Source organism: Carlito syrichta, unplaced genomic scaffold (assembly GCF_000164805.1).
Source record: "Carlito syrichta isolate Samal-C Ts95f unplaced genomic scaffold, Tarsius_syrichta-2.0.1 Scaffold305677, whole genome shotgun sequence".
Classification (NCBI taxonomy): domain Eukaryota; kingdom Metazoa; phylum Chordata; class Mammalia; order Primates; family Tarsiidae; genus Carlito; species Carlito syrichta.
In genome coordinates, this window is record NW_007249773.1 from 566,817 (window position 1) to 587,611 (window position 20,795).

Genomic DNA, 20,795 nt, shown 5'->3' on the forward strand with positions numbered 1-20,795 from the left:
AAGAACTCGAAGGCATCTACAATTGTAGGTGTTTAACCTTCAGCATTACTGTAAACTCCACAAACAAGGGAGGGGTGGAGGAATAGGATTGGTCGAATAGCATACTTTCTAGAACTGGCCCTTTGCCAGGGTGTGGGGGTATGTTCCGTAAGATTAATTACGGGTTTGTTCTTTTGAAAAGGGCCACGAAACCCAGTTGGGTTGAATTTGTCGAGGTTTCCACTGGAAATATTGAAGGAGAAAACCCTATTATTTCTTTTATAACTAAGAAAAATGAGGTCTGGATGATAACTTGCTTCTAGAAGTCCTGTTTTGGCTCTGTGAGGGAGGAAGGTTCCAGGCAGAGGTCCTACTGAGAAAACACAAGAAAGGTTCGGCTGAGCTCTTACCTCCCTATTTTATGTCCATTATTTATGATGATTTGCAAATAGAGGGCGCTTTTCATCTTCAACTGTTTTACAAGCATTAACTAAATATTTACGTTGTGTTAACGAGAGTCAGGGGTTTGGGGTTTTTCCCCCAACTACTGGGCTGAAGATCTGGCCACAAAAATGGAAATCTTAATTAGGATGATGAAGGAGACTTTGCCAGTGATGTAGAGCCATTAATTCGGGAGTCCATGGAGGGTGGTCAGAAAATAAACGACCAAGTCTGTTTCTCCAAAAGTGATGAGGTTGAATGGACCTGCCACTACCGTGAGGTTTCAAAAGGCTCTTTTGATAATTACAGCTTCCAGTGTAATTCATGACCCTTTCAATAGAGTCCCTCACCCAGCACTCTGTCAGTGGCTCTTGGTGGGCTGCTGAAAGTGGATGCATCTGAGACAGGTGACACGCCTCACTTGGGGAGGTTGCCGGGAAGTCGCATCTATGGAAAAACGCAATGGTCACTGTAGCATTGTTTCTACTGCTTAAGAATGAGAACTGAGGCTCAAGTCACAAGAATCCTGACTCTGGCAGGGCTGCCACTTGGCTGCCTGTCTTGCCTAAGTCATGCCAACCAGGGGTCTCTTAGTGTGTTTTGCTGGAAAATGGATACAGTGACACGTAAGTCCCTCCAAGAGATGAAGTCAGAATTCCTGTGACAAAGCAAGAAAAGACTTTTGCAGGTTTTGAGCCCTGTGTCCTGTACATGGAAGGACTCTCTCCACACGTGTTGATTTGATATTGGACTTGAGGCAGAGGGCTTTAGAATGCAGGAATGGCTTCTACTTAACATGAGCCAACTTCACTTCTAAGTTCTCATATTTTTTCTGTTCTGTTTTTTGTCTTCCACTTGTGGTTATGTTAACTGCTGATATTGCCCCCGTAAGAAATCTTTCTCTCTCTCTCTCTCTCTCTCTCTCTCTCTCTTTCTCTCTGTCTCTCTCTCTCTCTCTCTGTCTCTCACTCTCTCACTCTCTCTCTCATTCTATCTCGCTCCCTTCCTCATTAAGTGAAAAAAAAACTCAACTATAATGGAATATAGTATTTTCACAAGTCTTTTGTTTGTCATAGTAAATTCTTTTTATCAGTAGCCAGGAAATGATGTTCTGGTTGATTTAATATTCTAGTCAATAATGAGTACATACGCCATCTGTGGACGGCCCATATTTAGAGAATTAAAATTAACAAAACTTATTTGGTCTCATAGCTGTACTGGGCACAACTTAACCTTAGATCATACAAAAATTGACGAGCATCTTAGGGTGGTGTGGGATCTCACTGCAATAATAGCACCTTTCATTTACACAGTAGATGTTTCCAGATATTTTATCTCGCTCAACTGACACAGGACCCCTTGGAGAAGGGTCTTGGGGAGGGCTTCTCCAAAGATCCACAGCAGTATGGGTATTGCACACAGGTTGTTCACTGCCAAGACATGCTTCGTCCACGACCCCCGCTGGGCTGCATGCACTTGACTGCACTTCTGTGCCGGCCAGCTCAGATTCAAGACAGGCATGGAATTCTGGGAGCAGATGTGCCCGTGTCCCCACCCCACTACCCTTGCAAGGACCACAGAGGAACCTGACCCCCTTCTGTTTCTCGGGCAGGTGAAGACGCACACCATGTCCTCCTCGCATCTCCTCTACCTGGCGCTGTGTCTGCTCACCTTCACCAGCTCGGCCACAGCCGGACCCGAGACGCTCTGCGGGGCTGAGCTGGTGGACGCTCTTCAGTTCGTGTGTGGAGACAGGGGCTTTTATTTCAGTAAGTAGCCCTCCCTCTCATGCCCTGCTCTGAGTCTGAAGTAGACGGCTCTGTGGATTTACAACCGCAGGGAGTGTGTGAATAACTGAATGACTGCCCGTGGCTGGCAGCCGTCCTAGGCCTCTGAGATTCCTCACCTTAAAGTAAGCATAGTGTTTCAGTGGGGGCTTTGGCAGGTTTTGCAGATCCAGGCTGGAATTTTCCTCCTTAACAGTTTGTCTGTAACTACTTCCCGCTGAGCCCTCCCTCGACTATTACGATCTGCCCTCACTGTTCCATGCCTTTCCGTGAAAGGATCAGGCAAAAGGATGCTGCAGTATTGAGGCTTTTGTTTTCAAGACCGACGGTCACACACATAAACATATGAACACATGGAGGGCGGCGCTAAGTGATGCATAACCTGGAATAAAATAGTAAGGACTCTCCAGTCATGTGGACTAGGAGCAAGAACGAAGTGTTCTTCCTGGATGGCTCCGTGCAATATGAAATCACCATGAACAGGCAGAAAGTGAACTTCACTCAAAGGCACATTTGCAAACACGCAAGCTCACTCTAAATGCCAGCTGAAATGCTGTAGTAGTTTGCCCTCTCTGCAAAATCGACCTTGATTTTGTTGTTGTTATTGCTTTCTTTGGGCATAGCTCTTCTCTGGGGCTCTCCAGTGATATCTCTATCTGGAAAAGAGTCCCTGACAGGCACAGAGTCACTTATCTCATAAGTAGATCTCAGGTGATTAGAAAGTCGAAAGTCAATGAAAAGTAGACTGCCAAGTCAAAGTTTGTCAATAATAAACACAAACAAAACCCTGTGGTACCTAAGGGAATTGACAGCTTGAAGAAGCTACCTCCAATGCGTCTGTCTCACTTGATATTACAGAACCGTGAAAGACTTAAAGCCAGATTCTGTATGCTTCTTTGGAACTTTAGAAAGTTCCAGGGAACTGAGCATGAATCATTCTTAAAGGTTCAAATCACTCAAGTGTAGACAGCTTACCTCAGTTACCTACTAAGCTTTGAATAGCTCCTGTGATAACTCATGCACTTGCTGTCTCTCTCATCTTCCTCCCAAATGTCAGCTCTCTCTAGGCAGGGGTGGGTGTGTGTGTGTGTGTGTGTGTGTGTGTGTGTGTGTATTAAGACACAACTGGGGGAGGGGCTATATACCAGTCTGGAGATAAATAGAGGAGATGGGAAGAGGACTGGTGATCTGTACTTACAGTGGACTTGGCAACAAATAGCTTTTAAATCACTAAGTGACAGAGAATCAGAAGTGCTTTCTACTACTTGAACAGGAAAATTTCCACTCTGCTTCCAGCCAGTGCTTTAATTGAGTGAATTCATTTATGTTTCTGGCAATAGAGCAATTCTATCCAGTTCTCTGTTGCAGGGCAGATGAATGAGTGCTTTGGTTGGGTGCTTTTTCCAATGGCAGATTTGTTTTACCTTTAAAACATCCTGTGGAAGGTAAATGTTGGTCATCACATGACCCAATAGTGGGCATAATTATCCTATAATTTGCTGCTACCAGTCCACATTTTTTAAAAAATGAAAAAGTGGTTCTCACTTATTATGCCCAAGAGGATTTTTTTTTTTTTTGCCTTGATAATCCATTTGTGCAATTTCCTTTGATCCTGTTCACTAGGTAATTGCCAAGCCTACAAGTGTCCTCTGTTATATGCCAGGCTGAATTGTGATGTTCAACATGACATGCTCCAGGATTTCCGTGCACAGTTCATGGAAACTGGATCCTTCCATGCCTGTGGTGTTTGCATTAGATGTTGAAAAATGAGAGTGGAAAGAATGATTGGTCCTAAGTAACTATATGATACTCATAGATGCTCACACAGACACTTAAAAATATTGGACAACTATGATGGAAACCAATTTCAAGACACTAAAAATGCTCTTTTATTCTCTTGTTACAGCAATCAAATTTTAGCAATTTTTAAAAAATTCTGCTTAAGAACCTGAAAGAGAAAAGCTGTATGTAGTAACTCTGGATGTTCAGAGTATGCCTTTAGGTAGAAACTGGTTTTGTAAATTGTGTGTTATTGTCAGTATTGTCATTGAGAGTCTATGTTGTATATGTTCTGCCTTATAGAATTTCATGACACATGGTAATCCTTTATCTGATGTAGAATTTCATGCACAAAAATATTCTTATTAACTTTCTCGTCAACTGGACAATCCTCTTTGCCCATAAAAGTTAACCCTTTTTGAATCTTTTAATTTAACTCAGAACATTGATGGAGTATCTGCTATGTGTAAGACACTGTACTAGGCATGAGTGAGAATAAGACATGGACTCTGGCTTTAAGGAGCTCACAGCTGAGTTTAAAATGCACCTAAGTATTATCAAGTATTGTAAAAAGATAAAAATCAACATGAAAAATAGATTATGTCCTATATACTTTTTTTTCCTGAATATTTTGTCCCGTTTGTAGCATCACTTTACAAAGGTCTACCCTCCCACTTTTCCATGAATAACGTCCTCTCACTGGATTTCTTGATGCCCAAGGACACATATATTTACCTTTGAATCCCAGTGGCTAGTTCAATGCCTGGATAAGATAGCTGCCAGTGTTTGATTGTTGAACTGACAGGAATGGACTAAATTGAATCCAGTTGAATCCAACTGAATCAAGTGGAATCATTTGTTTGGGGCCTTAGTCTTAAGAACCGTCAAGAATTAGGTTGTCTGGTACTGTGAACAATGTTTACTCAGTTTTTTCAGCTGAATATAATATATGCTAACAATGACTCAGAGGCTACATTTTGGTTATTCCCAAGCTACACGGATGTTCTGTTTTGTGACTGAGCCAATTATTCTTACAGGTATTAACTGTTGTCAATAAATTTCACTGTTTCCTTTTCATCCCCCTGAGATTTAATGTGTGTGGAGAAGTCAGTTCTAAGCATTTACAGTCTCTGAAATACCTTTTAGAAGGAAACATTCTTCCCCAACTCTATCCTCTGTCAGTCGATTCTTGTTGTTTTCACCCTTATTTTAGAAGTTGTATTGTGGCTGCCTTTTATTTTAAATGACTTCAAATCCAGTTTGGAAGTAGAGTTTTCCTTTTTCCTTTTTTTTTATTTTATTTTTTTTTGTCGTGGAAGGCAGTTTCTGATCTTAGTTTGAAATCCAGACATCTAAAAGAAAATTGCCTTCATACTTGTCTCTTTTTTGTCAATCCAGAATATTTAACAAGGAGAGCTTTTTTTTTTTAACCCTGTAGAACAGTTCTGAATGAAATTTTCTGTATTGCTTACTTTGTGTAGATTAACCCAACGTTGTGAATGAGCTCATACTTCCCTTCAAGCCCAAATTCCGCTAGAGCACAGTGGAAGCAAACTTCTAGGTATCCTTTTCATGAACATCTTTCCAGCATAAGTGGAACAGTTCATGTATAATTAATTCAGCTTCCCCAGACATTTTATGACATAAAAGATCCAATGAGGAGCTAATCACTGATTCTTCCCTGGGCATCATGGTAACAGAGCCTATCAACCAGCCTTGTGCTCTCCTAGTGCTGTAAGAAAGATGGTGGCATAATAGAGAAGAAAGCACATCACAAAAGAGCTTATTATCCTACTGACGGATGGAGCCCACATAAAGGGTGGCTCGTCATAAACTCATTTTGCATGAAGCACAAGGGGAAAAGACCTTTGAGTGAAACAGGAGAAGTTAAACTCGCCGTAGATATAAATTTTGACAGCCATGGTGATTAACCATTTTAACATGCTGTTATGGGCTTGGAATTTCTCTCCTTGGAGGTTTTTTAAAATTGACAGACAACCAACCGTCTTGGATGGTTTCAATTAAGAGGAACCAAAAGAAAAAGGGTTTCTGGGGTCTTTTTTAGTTTTAAGAGTCTATAAACAGTCCCTTAAATAAACTGTATATTCTTTACCTTGGCGGTCTGGGAAAAGAGAAGTAAATCAATTAGAAGAGAAAGTTGGATATTCTTTCAGCTATTCCAGATTTATAGCTTTTGCAAGACGTACTTCCAATGTATAGTTATTAAGAACAGGTCCGAAAAAATGAACAGCATTCTTTATGTATTAAAACATAGGATTTTGTAAAGAGTTTAAGTGGAACTTTGAGATTAACTTTCATTATTATTGATTGCAGCAACCTTCTAGATCTAGGTTATCATTATTAACTCAAGCTTTTTTTCCTTTGATATACGGTACTCAGAAAACTGCTCCCAAACCTGTCATTCATTAGCTGTATGACTTTGGCAGGCATTTAAACTTCCTGGGTTGAAATGTCCTTGTCCATAAAACAAGGGGATTCTGTTAAAGTAAATGACCTCTTCTAACTTTAACAGACTCGTAGTCTAGGTTGTAATTAACAAGGCTTTGGTGCTAGTCAATAAAGCAGTTTGGAATTAAGTAGTGACCAAAGAACATTTCGTCTCCTTTATCTTATTTACATAGTTTCTGTTGGTCCCCAAAGATAGGAGATTCCACCCACTTAAAGAGGAGCCAGCTTCTTTGTTTTGTTTTGTGTTAAGCTAGATTTCAAGCCCTCAGGGATGGAATAGAAACTCAGATATGACCAAATACACACAGGTCATCTGGACAAAAGGAGCCAAAAGAACACATGCCTTATGAAAACAGACCGCCATTTTCCTTTGCTGGAAAGAACCAGCTAGCAGTTCTCATCTTTACCTTTTCTCACTTTCTTGGCTGTAAGGGTGAGTGAGTGGGTTTGTTTTTAGTTGCTCTTTATGAAACTAGAGGAGACAAATAAGAGTCTCTAGGTTTCTAAAACGTCACCAAAAGCCTTTCTCTAGTCTATGGATACTGCTTTTTCCATTAATGAATAGAGAGCTCAATTTGGGATATTCAAAGTTGGACTGGATTTGAACCTGCCATTTGCATTCCTTTTCTTGGTACCCCTTGGACCTTCAGCCAAGCATTTGTGCGATGGCTGGTCAAAGTTAAGGGTTCAGTCACTAGCTGTGGAAAACCTCTTCTCTTTGAAACTAATTGGTTACATGTGGGGTTTGACCTTATGACCCTGGCCTCATTAGTACTACTAAGCTAACAGGCCACAGATATTATTAAAGAAAAGCAATGAATTTTTTTATTGATATCAAATGCTTGCTCTTTAAATATGCCCAAGAGTACCAGTCTATGCAACCAAGGGACCACTACGAAAATGATGCTTTTTGTGTAAAATTAGGGAGCTAAACACGGGGCACACATGGGCCCCAGGACAGGAACATCAGACACTGGAGATGACAAAAAGAGGGAGGAAAGGAGGGGAAATAAGGGTTGAAAAGTCACCTATTAGGTACCTGGAGCAGGGGAGACTCATCAAATGCCCAAACCTCACCATCATGCAATGGACCTATGTAACAAACCCTTGAATCTAAAATAAAATTAAATTTATAAAAAAGAATTATCTATGAAAACGTGATATGTCTGTGCCCTTCCAGTCCATCCCCTCCCTGAGGGAACATTATAAGCAGGAGAGTAAAGGGTTTAAAACCAAGAGCATGGCCTCTATTACTAAACATTTGGGGCTTGAACCCAAGCTCTGCAACTTACTTGGTGGGTGATCTTGAGCAAGTTATTAACTGCTTTGTTCCTCAATTTCCTCATCTGTAAAATGGGACTTTCCTTATAGAATTGGTGTTAGGATTAAATTAGCTGATATACTAGAATCTATTAACTTAGAATATTACCCTTTACAACACAAATATCATACACATGTTAGCTGTTACACTTATTTACTCTTTGGGGATCGGTTGCAGAATCTATTGCAAAGGTTGAGTTGTCCGAAGCATTCAATTAACTATACACTCATGTTCTCCTTGGAGGAGTTGATAAGCTCACTATTAGTAGTAACAATGATGTGGCTGCATTGGTAATTGTAGCAAGAATGTCTTGTCTTTGTCTAGTTGTGCCAACTTTCTTGCTGTGTTTTCACCTCAGTCTTGGTGGGCAACAATTGTTGCTTCCCTGGACCAATGAGAAACGTGAGACAAGATTTTATGAGTTACCTCACTGGATGGATCCAGAACCAAAGCCAAGTTCTCTTGTTGCCAAGAAGCGTATTAATTCAGTCATTCACATAATTTAGAGGCCCAAAGTATTGTAGCATAGGGAGAGGTTTCCAATATCCCAGTTGTCTTCTGAGAGGCAAGGAGTAGGAATCCTGGGTTGACTCCACTGATTTTGAATACTTCCTTGAAAGGAGGCATGAGAGTGCTATCCAAATTGAGAAAATACTAATAGAATTTCCTCAGTGTACACAAAAATGTCTTCTTTAATTACAGGCTGCTATTATACAAGAACCTTCATAAGGGGGGACTCTTGGGCCCCACTCAGACAGAACACTATACCTCATATGTCAACTCTAGAACATGCGGTATAACCTGGGAGCCTCTCCTCTGATGGCCAACTTCAGGTCTTCAAGTCTTCTGCTAACAAACCTTAAGTGCTTTTTTTTTGAGTTGGAGTCTCACTCTGTTGCCCAGGCTGGAGTGCAGTGGCACCATCATGACTCACCACAGTCTTCATCTCCTGTACTCAGGTGATTCTCCTGCCTCAGCCTCCTGAGTAGCTAACGCTACAAGTATGTGCCACCATAGCTGGCTGATAATTTTGGATTTTTTGTACAGTCAAGGTCTCACTATGTTGCCCAGACTGGTCTTGAACTCTTGATCCCAAGCAACCCTCCTGTCTTGGCCTCCTAGAGTGCTGGGATTACAGATGTGAGCCACCACGCATGGTCCATTTCTTGCAGCTGTTAATTTCATTGGTTTTTCTCAAAAGTAGCCTTCTGAAGAAAGGTTACTTAGTTGGATTAAGGATTTTGGGAGGAAGCCATGAAAGTGGTGGTAAAGGGGAAGTGGTCGCAAGGCGCCATAACCCAGGCAGAAAGCAAGTCCCCCAACCTGACCATGAAAGGAGTTATGGGAACAGCCGGGGGTTGGCATACAAAACTTCCACCTGTGCAGTTATCACTCAACAAGTTGTTTGAAGACCATTGGTATTGGAATGTCTCCTATCTTCAGTGGCTGGTAGGGTAGATATTTTGGATCCATGAGAGAGTTCTGACATTCTTCAAATTCAATGGGTTTCCAAATATCTTGTCCAGATATTATGTGCCATGCTGGCATTGCTCAAGGCCTCAATCAGAGCTGACTTTGTCTCTCCAGCAACCTTCCTTCTGATTTCACAGCTCACACCAAAGATTCAGACACAGTGAAAACAGGCACAAGTTCTCTCCCAAGGAGATTTTTCATTGTTCTCAATAACAGGCTGCAAGGGCTTTGCTCTTTTGTGCAGCCAGACGTCTTTGACAGTCCAAGGTGGCAAAAAAAAAAATCATTTTTGCACCGAGCTGCTGCCCTGGCAGAGTTCCATCCTACACCTCTCTCTGCAATATCATGGAGCTCTTACGTCCCAAAGAATTACTTTTGGTTGCCTGGAAAGTTCAAACCCACAGGCCTTATTAACTGCTAGACTAAGGAGATGACAACAAAGCATTTTGTTTGTCTTTATCTATACGTGAGATCATGTTTAAAACATAGCAAAGAGGTGTTATTTGACATGCAACCCCCAAATGCAGTAAGTTGTATGCCTATTTAATGCATTGTTTAGTCTCACATTGGCTAAAGCCACTTAAAGAAGCACTTGGCAAGCACTGGCTTTTCATTCTTGGCATAGCTGTCCCTCTTACTTTTTCACTGAATCTTAAATACCAAGAAAAACCCTTCCCTTACTTTACATCTGACATCTTGCTTTATGCAATTGGCCAGAACCTGTGCATTTGTCCTAAGGTAATTAATGGCTTTGCAATATTTGATCAGCAGCAGCACGGGCACAAAGAGAAATTGTACAACCAGCAGAGACCACACAGTCTTTTAAATTAAAACCTTTTGCATTAAATGCTCAGGCATTCTGCAGGGATAAGGGTTTCCATACCAAAAAAGGAGGTGGGGAAGTCATGCCAAAACCCCTGGGAAGACACCCAAGAACATGATTATTGATTAAGAATATATCTCTCTAATAAGTCCCTCTTAAAAGTACTTGATTGTTCAAAAGAAATAAAATCGAAAAGTGCTACAAGCTTGGAAGACCTTGAAAACTAATCTATGCATGTAACAAAATTACACTCGTGCTCCATAAATTTATATAAGTCAAAATAATAATAATGATTTAGTCAAATACCCAGAAAAGAGTGACATGTCCAAGGTCACACAGCTAATTAGCGGCAGAGGTAGAAGAAGATACTGTTGATTCTGTTCCCTGATCCCAATGCAGCAGGATTCCTCCATTTAACAGCAATTGACAATGCCTTTGTCTAAGTTACCTGGTAAGTTAACATGATTAGAGAAGTCTCCAATCAAGTTTGCCCGAATGAGCATAGATCCTGGTGGTGCTTTCATTCCAATAAACTCATCTAAGACTTAGGTTGACACTTTTTCACCGTCCTGTAGAAATTTGTACAGACCAAAGTGACTGCCTGCTTGTGTCTGGTGTACAAAGCCTTCAGATGTACTTTAGGCATTCCAAGTCCATTTAGGGTATTAATTTGGACTATTATTGTATATGATATTATCCTGACTTGGGCATTTTCTCCAATATCAACTTGTGTAGAGCTGCTTTGGAATGACTTAGCAAAGTTGCACTCCTGGAAAATCTGAAACAGTCTGACGAGTTGTTGGATCAGCTTTTTTTCTGGAGATTTCTCTGACGGTCCCAGGCCAAAAGAAATTTACACCTGACTTTTTTGCAGGCTCACAGGAAAATACTCTATGAATCTCTTCTGATTTTCTTCTTTCATTCGTCTTTATGAGGTATGAAAAGGATGTTTGAGGGGCCTTTTTAAACTTTGAAAATTTGTCAGACATTGAAGCAATTCTATGAGTATTGCTAGGAGGATGGCACTACCTCTGTGCCATTTACCCTGATGAAATTGGTCTTTCATCAGAGGCAAATGATTTAGAAAGTCTGTGCTGGGGTAAGGAGCACCAAGAGTTAGAATTCTGGATTAAACCAAGTTGAGGACTCTGTAGATTTCTCTTCTCTCTTCTTACTGCCCTGTCCTCAATGTATTGATGAAACCAAGTGGTGTCTTTTTAAATCCTACTTCATTCTCACGCAACCCACTCACCTTTCCCCAACAGTGTCATTGGCAACAGGGTTTTTCAACCTCAGCGCTATTAACATTTGGGGTCATATCATTTTTTACTGGGCAAGGGGTTTGTCTTGTGCATCCTAGCATCTCTAGAAACACACTGGATGCCAGTAATCCCTTCCTCCCAGTTGTGATAAAAAATGTCTCCAGACATAGTGAAATGTTCCCCGAAGGGCAAGATCATATCCAGTTAAGAACCATGGACTAGACTGGTCTTCAGAAGAGAAGCAACTGGAGAGTAGGAAGAAACCTATCCACTAACTCTGCTCACTGATTCATAAGGAGTCTATGGTTCAATGCCTGGGGCAAGCAATGAACAGAGTCACTGTGGTTTTGAAAAACTTTTCTCTGCTCTTCCCTTAGGCTTTTAATTTTTTTTTAATTTTTAATTTTGAAGATGTGGGGTACAATTCAGGGTTAGGTATACAAATGCTCATTATCCCTTTCGGGACTTCTCTTTTGCCTTATAACCGTCAAACTCATGTATTTCTGCAAGAGAAGTAAGGAAAAGCAGAAAGGGTTCAGAGCAATACTTTGGGCTCAAAAGTTTGATTGTCACCACCTGGAGCAAATGAAGAAGAAATTGGTTGTCTTTGACCTCAATATTTGGGGCTGTTCCCTTCTCAGTCACATGATATATAAACTCTCAATTTCTCACAAGGGAAAAAACCTGGTTCAAAGGTAATAGCCATGATTTTTCTCCTCCTTTCTTGTACTTATTCCAACCTGAGTGTTATCATCATCATTTGATTGCTCAGAAAGTCGGAAGCTCTCCATTTGGGCCGGACCCAGCTTCCCTGCTGAACAGCTCTCTGGGACCTTGGAGACGTCGTTTCACGTCTTTGAGCCTTACATTTCTCAACATCCAATGGCAATAAAAATATTATACCTCAGGGTTGTTCTGAGGCCCAACTGTAGAAGGGCTCTGGAAAAGGAAGGGGCTATTCAAGTATGTCAAGTATGCTAATGGATTGAACTGAATACTTTTGGCCTTGTCACCCTATCCAAGGCCCACTAATTAACTCAACGGTTCAACTTCTGTAAAACCTTATGCAATAATTATAATCTAGAAAAGTTAATTTGGCAGTGTATCTTCTCAGTCTTATTGGTTAAAAAGAAAAGCATGTTGGTATCTACTGTTCACATATCACTTTACAGATGGACCACCCAAGAGTTAATTAATGGATTTTTTCAAAATGTTCACTCAATATTGCTCTTTATTTCCTCTCATTGGAAAAAGCAGAAGGGAGATGGGGCCTATCATTTTACCACACTGAGCTTGCTTAAGGAGTTTTTTCCCCACGAAGTGGTTATAGGTAGTCACTGAGGTATCACACGTAGGCAAAAGATTTCTGTTCTCGCAAGTCAGCTATTGGTGATTTCTGCTTAGCCTTAAAAAGCAGTGTTCAGCAGAGGAAATGTACTCACTAATCAGAAAAGTATCTTTGCACTCTCAAGTTGCACTCTACACTGCTTCTTTATCACAGCCTGACTGAGGAGAATTTGAGGGTTTTTTTTTTCTTTGTTTGCACATGGCTTTGATGAAATCAAAATTGTGGGTTTTATCACTCTATGAACCAGTGACCACGTGGCTCTTCTCTCCCAGATGCCTCCTGTCCCATGGTTCCCAGAGACACAATTGATGCAATAACCATCGTTTTCAATCAATAGTGGTTGATGGGAACCACGCAATCAAATCATGGTTGTTGCTACTATGAACGTTCATTCTCTCTGTTTTATCTTGGGCTTTTTCAGAAGAACACACACAAAGTTTTAAAAGTTTTTGCCCCCCATCCTCCATAGCATCCAGCGTGGGGTACTTCGTAAATCTCCTTGATTTAATATTGAAAAAGTCATTCCAAAAGCTATTGTCTTTTTCCAGTCCCCAAAATATCACCCATGACTTTCAATACTGCCACTATCCTTGTGGGTCTGAGCTTGAAGGTGTAGAAGAAAAAAGACAACAAGTCAACTTAAGGCATCATCTCTTGGGATTCCTTCACTCCACTCCACTGAAAACTCCTAGCTCAGGAGTAAACTGCTTCTAGTCAGCAGGGAATTCTCAAAGGCCACTAGACCCTCACAAATAGGTTCCACCTATGGAAGTTGTTTTGAGAGCAGAACCTCCACTCAGCTTGTCTCTCTTATTCTATCTGTGCTATTTAAAAGGAACAGGAGTAGGCATGGGAAGACAAGCAACAAATGGCACATCCTTGGCATATAAGTCCTGAAATAGGTACAACAGCTGGAGCACCAGCCCCTAGAGAACACGCCAAGTGGATTTCATTTTGCCAAAGCAGAGTTGAAGGATCGTAGAGCTAGGAAGAACCCTATAGAGCAATCTAGTCCAGTGTTCTCACTTCCCGGATGAGTGAACTGAGGTCCAGAAAAAACATGAGGCACATGAGATCACCAAGCATCCTGGTGTGGAGGCCAGGACTACAATTCAGTCACCTCATGAGCTCTCTGCACAGCTCAAGCCAGAGCTTTCCACACAGCTGGACTCTTTATACTTAAGCTTGATAAATTCACGTGAAAGTCATCCTCATAACCACACTCCATAAACTCAGAGTGAGCTCCTATGTCATATTCTTCTGATGTAATACACCAGAATGGCTTTTGAAGATTCGACCTCTTAGCCATTCATAAAAACCTTTTTTCCCAATCTCTTCCATTGGATAAGATCATCAAGTCTCTTTATCTCAAATCTGATCAACGTGATCGTAGGACTGTGAATGTTCATAAGCCCTTGCAGTTTGATGGATTGGAGGTATTAAAAAAAAAGAGCTAATTTCTTTTTAGAGCTAATTTTTATTTGAAGTCATGTCAGCTGGTCAACCAGTGTATGCCTTTTGTATCGCTCGCTAATTCAGAAGCTACTCATACCAAAAGGTATTGTCTATATGTTGTCTTGTCTCCACAAATTCCTGACCTGCTCGTCTTCCATGAAGGTCTTCCATGAAGAAGCTTAAATTTTCCTACGTATTTTGAGTTTTATGTTTCTTTCCATCAAAGTTTCCAGTCGTTCATAGACATATTTAGTTTGGCAGAAGGTAGTGGTGACTCATGGAATGAAGAAATTTGAAGGCAAAGCTACTGAAAATGGATCTAATTTCTTTTGGGGGTAATTTGGGAGCGAGCGATTGATAATTTGTCTAATTTTTCCTGGTTTCATCAGCTGCCACACTGCCAAATATATGTTCCATATGGATGCTTTGTTATTCCTGAAACATATAACAAATTTCAGCTGCAATGATATCTAATATGGTCAAAGGGTAAGACTATTATTGGCTCATTTTCTCATTGTTTTTGGCCGGACACCCTCAATCGATGGTTATTGAGTGAAAAAACAGAATCATATTGAAACCATTTTCAGCATGTTCCTTCCTATGGATCCAACCATTTCACTGTGAGTTTGTCAAGCACAGCAAATGTTCCTTATTAAATGGATGACTGTTTTCAGCATAGATATGACTGCCAGTTAATTGCATTCACCTTATAATTCCATTCTCTCAATTTGGTATAGAGATGTTTTTGGCTCTCCAAAGATTCGTTCTTTTCTGCTGACTCTTGCCTCCTAGTATGAGACAGATATTTGGGGATAAGTTCTGAGAAGATCAATGACACACATACAATAGGCATCATGTCAGGCTTCCCTGAAGTTAGACAGTCTGCAGGCCCCAAGTTATATGAATCATACGACTTGTGTAAGGTATTAGTGCCACAAATCTGGCTGGTATTTCTGTAGATTATTAGCGCTTTGCATGCAATTATGGAAATCTCCCTTACTAGATAAGTCAGATGAGGATTCAGTAACGTTGTCCAAAAGCACCATGACGTGTAAGCTAAAGAGACAGAAAGACTTACTTCTGGCTGGTTCTGAAGTAGACAATGGCCACCTCGTGTCTTAAAGTTATTCACTGGGTGATTGGTTTCCATCAACATAAGTGATTTTAGTGCCGCCTCCCACAAAAAAGGCAACAGTAATAATAAAGAACAGAGAAGAGTGTCTCTTAGAAGAAACCAGATTTGACTGATGGAAATAGAAAGTGTTTTGTGGCAAGAAACAATCTCTCGTTTATAATGGGCAGATTTAGTTTGATTAACAAATTTTCTGAGGGGCACGTGTCAATGTTGCTTAGTAAAAGCACAGAGCTTAGTGTGACGATAGATCTAAAACTCTGCTCTAAAGCTCTCAAAGCAAACTGAGAGCTTGTTAGAAATGCAGCATCAGGGACCCTGACCCCAAACCAATTAAATCAGAATCTGCATTTTAACCAGCTATTGAGGGGATTTGTATGCACACTGGGGTTTGTGGCGCTGCGGCTGGAAGATAGCAGGGAATAACAGGTACGATATTAACGGATGGCTCGAATAGCCAGGGCTTCACTCTCACTGCTGATATGAATAATGGTGTTGGGACCAAACCTGCTTGCGGTCATTGACAATATATAGGCAGATTCACCTGTGCCTAGTCCTGATTCCTTCAGTTGGTGCAGCCTGGCCTCAGTGGAGATGCAGAACTGCTCCAAGGATAACCCCATGGCCTGACCTTCTGTGAACTGGAAACTGGAAACTCCTCATTGCTGTGGCTGCAGTTTCCAAGCCCATCTCTGGGGCCAGGAACTGAGCTCCAGTCCTTCGAACTTGCCAGTTTCTTTTTCAATAGTTACATTTTTCAAGAACAGCCAAGCAAGAGGGCTTCAAAAAGAAAAAAAAAAGATTTCTAATTGCATCGAGTGGACAAATGTGTGTTTTACTCATATCAAATGGCTTTCTTTGGTCATGCTCAGCTAGGTTCTGATATTATTCCTTATGAGTCTGGGTTGTTTAGTTCCATTGGAGTTCCCATCGGGATTCTAGAGAAATAGTTTTAAGATGAGAAAAACGTATTTCGGTCACCTATCGGAAGGTGAAGGGGAAACTTTAAAACTGCTTTTCAGAGAGATATGGCTGGCTTCCAGCCTTCACTAGGCTTATTGTGGAGCACAAGTTTCCCAGCCTGTGCCCATTTTCCCACAGCAGAGCAGGTCAAAGTGAGAGAGGGCCAGTTTGTAACTGTTGTTGCTTGCAATGACAATAGAAAAAAAGGGAAGGATTTGAAGTGGAGGGTAGAATATCTTGGATTTATTCAGAAATCTACCACTAAATAACTTGGTAAATGGGTCTCAAAACCTGTTGCCATTCCAAAAAAATTTGTTTTGGAAAAAAAAAAAAAAAAAAAAAAAAAAAAAAAAAAAAAAAAACATTTATATTAAAATGAACCAAGATACAGCCTGGGCAGCACAGCAAAACGCCATCTCTACAAAAAATAAAAATATTAGCTAGATGTGGTGGTACAGGCCTGTAGTCTTCACCACTCAGGATACTGAGAGGGAAGGATGACTTGAGACCAGGAGTTTGAAAGGCTCCAGTGAGCTATGAGCGTGCAACTACACTCCAGCCTGGGTGACAGAGCACGACCCTTTCTCTACAAACAAACAAACAAACAAACAAACAAAAAAGAACCACCAAGATATCCTACCTCTGAAATGAGATAATTGCAATCTCTTTTCCCAGTTTTGCAGGAGAAAAAAATGTCATTGATACAGTTTTCACATTTTTTTCACACACATTTTTCTGAACTTTAAGTACATGCCACCTCTTGACCATATTCTTGACTAGGATATTGAGATAATATTGGACTTAGACCAAAATTATATATTTGATTTGTTTAGACTTCATTCACATTATTTTAACACAATGATATTCCTAACTCTTTGGCATTCTACTCATTGAGTAAATGTTGACAAGATAATCTCTAAGACCTTTTCCAGGACAAACATTTACTGCTGTTCATGGAAAACTCTAAAATCCTTTAGGACGTCCGACTGGACATGAGCTTGTTGTTTGTTTCTTTGTTAGCACTCTTCTCTCACTGCTTTTGCCAAGTGCTTTGGTAAAAAGATGAAAGTAAAATGATAGCACTCACCAACTTAATTGTAGAATCACCAGCAGAGCTCCTGTACTGGGCTTAGCAATGTCCAAGGGAAGATAAAACCATGCTTTCTTAGAGGTTTCACTCTGTGCACGAGGACCCAGGAAATACCAGTTAGACAACCCTGAGTCTGAGTCATATGGGAGTATGTATGTCTCCCATACAGTATTCTAGGCCACATCATCTACTGAGTGTCTTCTGGTTAGCCAAACACTAATGATGAAAGAATTGAGTAAAGCACGGCCTTGCACCCATGGAGTTGATATTCTAGAACAGTCACAAAATGTCCCCACTCCCACTCTGTCTGAATCTAGTCCACAGACATATTTTGTTTGGTCTACCGGATGTATATATCTATACATACGTCCGGTAGACCAAACAAAATATATATATATATACCAAACAAAATATATATAGAGAGAGACCAAACAAAATATATATATATATGTGCCCAGGCACCTTTCTTTGATTCAATATAATATATATTTATTATATTATATTGGCACCTTTCTTTGATTCAATATAATATATATATATTTAATTTTGGAATTATAACAATCAAGAGACAGTAAGCAAAAATAAAGATTAACAACTGCTCTTTAAAAACGGGTGATCCAATATGGCAGGCCTGTGCTCTTGAGTGGCTGCTCTCTGCCAGCCTTTGATGTGGGTGTGTGCCCCTCCCACTCACCGCAAGCCTTGCAGCCTTGCTTTCTTCATTATACACCCATCTGGCTTTGGCATACACTGACCCGTGCCACCCCTGCTCCAGTCACGCAAGATCTCTTTGGATATTAAACAGGCACCTTTCTTTGATTCAATTCAATATGTATTTGTTGCTTTTGTACTATCACATAGTCACCAGGCTAATGGCTGCTGGTTCATATGAATAAGACACAACCTTATCTTCATAGAACTCCATCGCTCTTCTCGAACGGAGCAAGGGCATGGCTTGGCTAGAATTTAAATAACCATCAAGTCCTCTTGGAGAATGAAGAGCCCAGATCTGAAAAACTGAACATTCAATCATGTAGACATCATTAAAAGGATACTTCCTCAAGAGCAAGTGGAGTTTCGGCCAGTGACCTCATGAGGCAGGGAAGGCCAGGTACCCAGCCAAGGCAACGGTTGGGTGGCGCAATCACCAAGAGTGTTCGGGACAGTGGAGACCATCAAACTCAACTCTTCAGATACAGCAAGTTGTAGCATTCGGATGTTTTGTACCAAGATCCAGAACAGCTGTGATGGTTCACTGGCAGATTCTTCCAGTCTCAGCACTACTCGTGTCCTCCTCATCACCCACCAAAACTATTGCAACAGCCTCCTCCACGGTCACTCTGTGTGCAACTTTGCTTGACACCAACCATCCCACCCATGAGATTAATCTTCCTAAAGCACAGTTCTAATCACTTTATCCCTTTTCTAAACAACTTCCAGGATCATCCATGCCTTAGTCAATTGAGTCCAAATGCCTCAGTTTGACAGTAAGGCATTTTACAAAAGGCCTCTCTATCTGACTTTCCAGTAGTGTTTCCTAATGTTTCCCTATAGCAGAGCCCACATAAGTTGTATCCAGCCTTCATAAGTATTTCATATAAGTATAGCAGAGCCCCATAAGTTGTATCCAGCCTTCATAAGTATTTTGTTTGGTGAATACAGTGATTGCACAAAAATTTGAATTATCTGCCAGCGTTCACTAAATGACTTTCCCCCTTCATGTTGGCACATGCTTTCTTCTTTACCAAAACCCCCACCACTCTCTATTGCCCTGTGCGGGCCCACTTCACTCCCTATATATGACTTGCCTTAGTCACTGAGACATTGATTCAGTTGACTCGTTGAGTTTACACATGCTCCCTACATATTTCAACATCCTAGATGACTTATTACTGCATTTTTATTTTCCTAGACTTTCTTCTGTTCTTCTCTCAAATGTCACCTCCTCTGTAAAATCTTCTACCAGATGTCAACTCTCTTTCCTCTGAAAGAGGAAAGCAATAATATTACTCTTACAGCACTTTGTGTTTTTTTGGTGTGTGTTTGTGTCTTATGCCATCTGCTTAATTATAAGCTCCTCGGAGGTGAGGACTGTGTTATTCATCTCTTTAAGATTCCACTTACGCCCTCGTACCCAGCGCAGTCAATGTCTGCATGGAATTCATTATTACACATTTTTCTTTGGCCTTACAGGCCTAGATTAGTTATGTGTGCCCATAAGAAGGCAGTAACTCATTCGAAGGCAGACATGGCTAAGTCAGAAGGCCTCCGTGGGCTTTTAGGCTTTTTCAAGTAGGGAGTGAGAAATGCTGGACCTCAAGGAAACTACTCAGGGAATTTAGGTAAACAGAACATGATCCTTTTTGTTGGAAGCTGGCTGTGATCTCCAGATTAAAACACTGTTGCATGCCTCACAAGGAACATCAGCGAATCCTTCAGTAGACTCAACTTATGTTAGAGCTGCCAGAGTCAGTCTGTTCCTGGGGTCCAGCCGAAACAATGAATTGAGCCAATGCCAGGCAGAGCACAAATGCCCTCAAAAAAATAAAAGAGAAAGAGCTCTGTGTGCTGCATTAAAAAGTGTCCATTTGTAAAGTTTCCGAGGGTCTAGAAAGGGGCTCTCGTTCTTGTTTACCCTGCGGAAGGGTTCTCAACAAGCTACAAGGTTAGAGGGTCCAATCAGGCACCAAAAAATGGATCCGACTTAATGAATTTTTATTGGAACGTCCAGCTGTAAGATGACCAAAAAGAAATCACTCTTTTTAAGTGTGTAATTAAATTCAGCAACATTTGCTAGATTGCTATGGACCCAGCATGGTACTAGAAACAAAGAGCAAGCTGAAACAAAAACGCCAGAGGAGACAGGGTAACATAAACGTCTGCCTTAAGGTTACCTTCAATCTGGCTAAGGAAACCACCCTTACCCATATGTAGGAATAATCACCATAAACCTACAGCATTAAAGCAAGAAATAATAGATAAAAATGGTATTCTTTTTCCCCCCATTCTTCTTGGACACGGCGGATCTCAAAACATGTTCACTGAGTTTTCAAATGAATACCAAGGATTTTCATTCTCCTCTCTCTATACACATTCGTGTGAGATCTGTTACTAAAATTTGCAAGTAAGGTGAACTTTGTCACCCTCATGCCCTCTCTGCCGGCCTGGGTCTTTGGTTAGGTAGAGGTATGGATGTGCTTAATAGCCTGAGAGAGGCCAGAAATACTATGCAAACAAGCTGCTTTTGACTTTGAGTCGACAAAAAGCTTATGAAAAAATCCCTCCTTTTGTGAAGTTGCCAGGCCAATCTTTCCAACTCAAGTTCAGTGATGCATCCAAATTCTAGCTGGAGTCATGAGGTTCCCCTCCTACCCAATCCTCCGTGTCCCCCAGTCTGATACAGAGGATAGGATCTTTTTTTGTTTTGAGTTGGAGTCTCACTCTGTCGCCCAGACTGGAGTGCAGTGGCCGCT

General features: G+C 40.9%; 1 protein-coding gene across 5 annotated transcripts in view; it reads left to right on the forward strand.

Annotated features, from left to right (window-relative positions):
- Nucleotides 1-20,795, forward strand: part of IGF1 (insulin like growth factor 1) — a 70,557-nt gene that overhangs the window by 2,818 nt on the left and 46,944 nt on the right. For all 5 annotated transcript variants that reach the window (XM_008062221.2, XM_021714565.1, XM_008062220.2 and 2 more), the window contains exon 2: nucleotides 2,033-2,189. In XM_008062221.2, coding sequence (XP_008060412.1) covers nucleotides 2,033-2,189 — 157 coding nt within the window. The remainder of the gene's footprint in view (nucleotides 1-2,032; nucleotides 2,190-20,795) is intronic.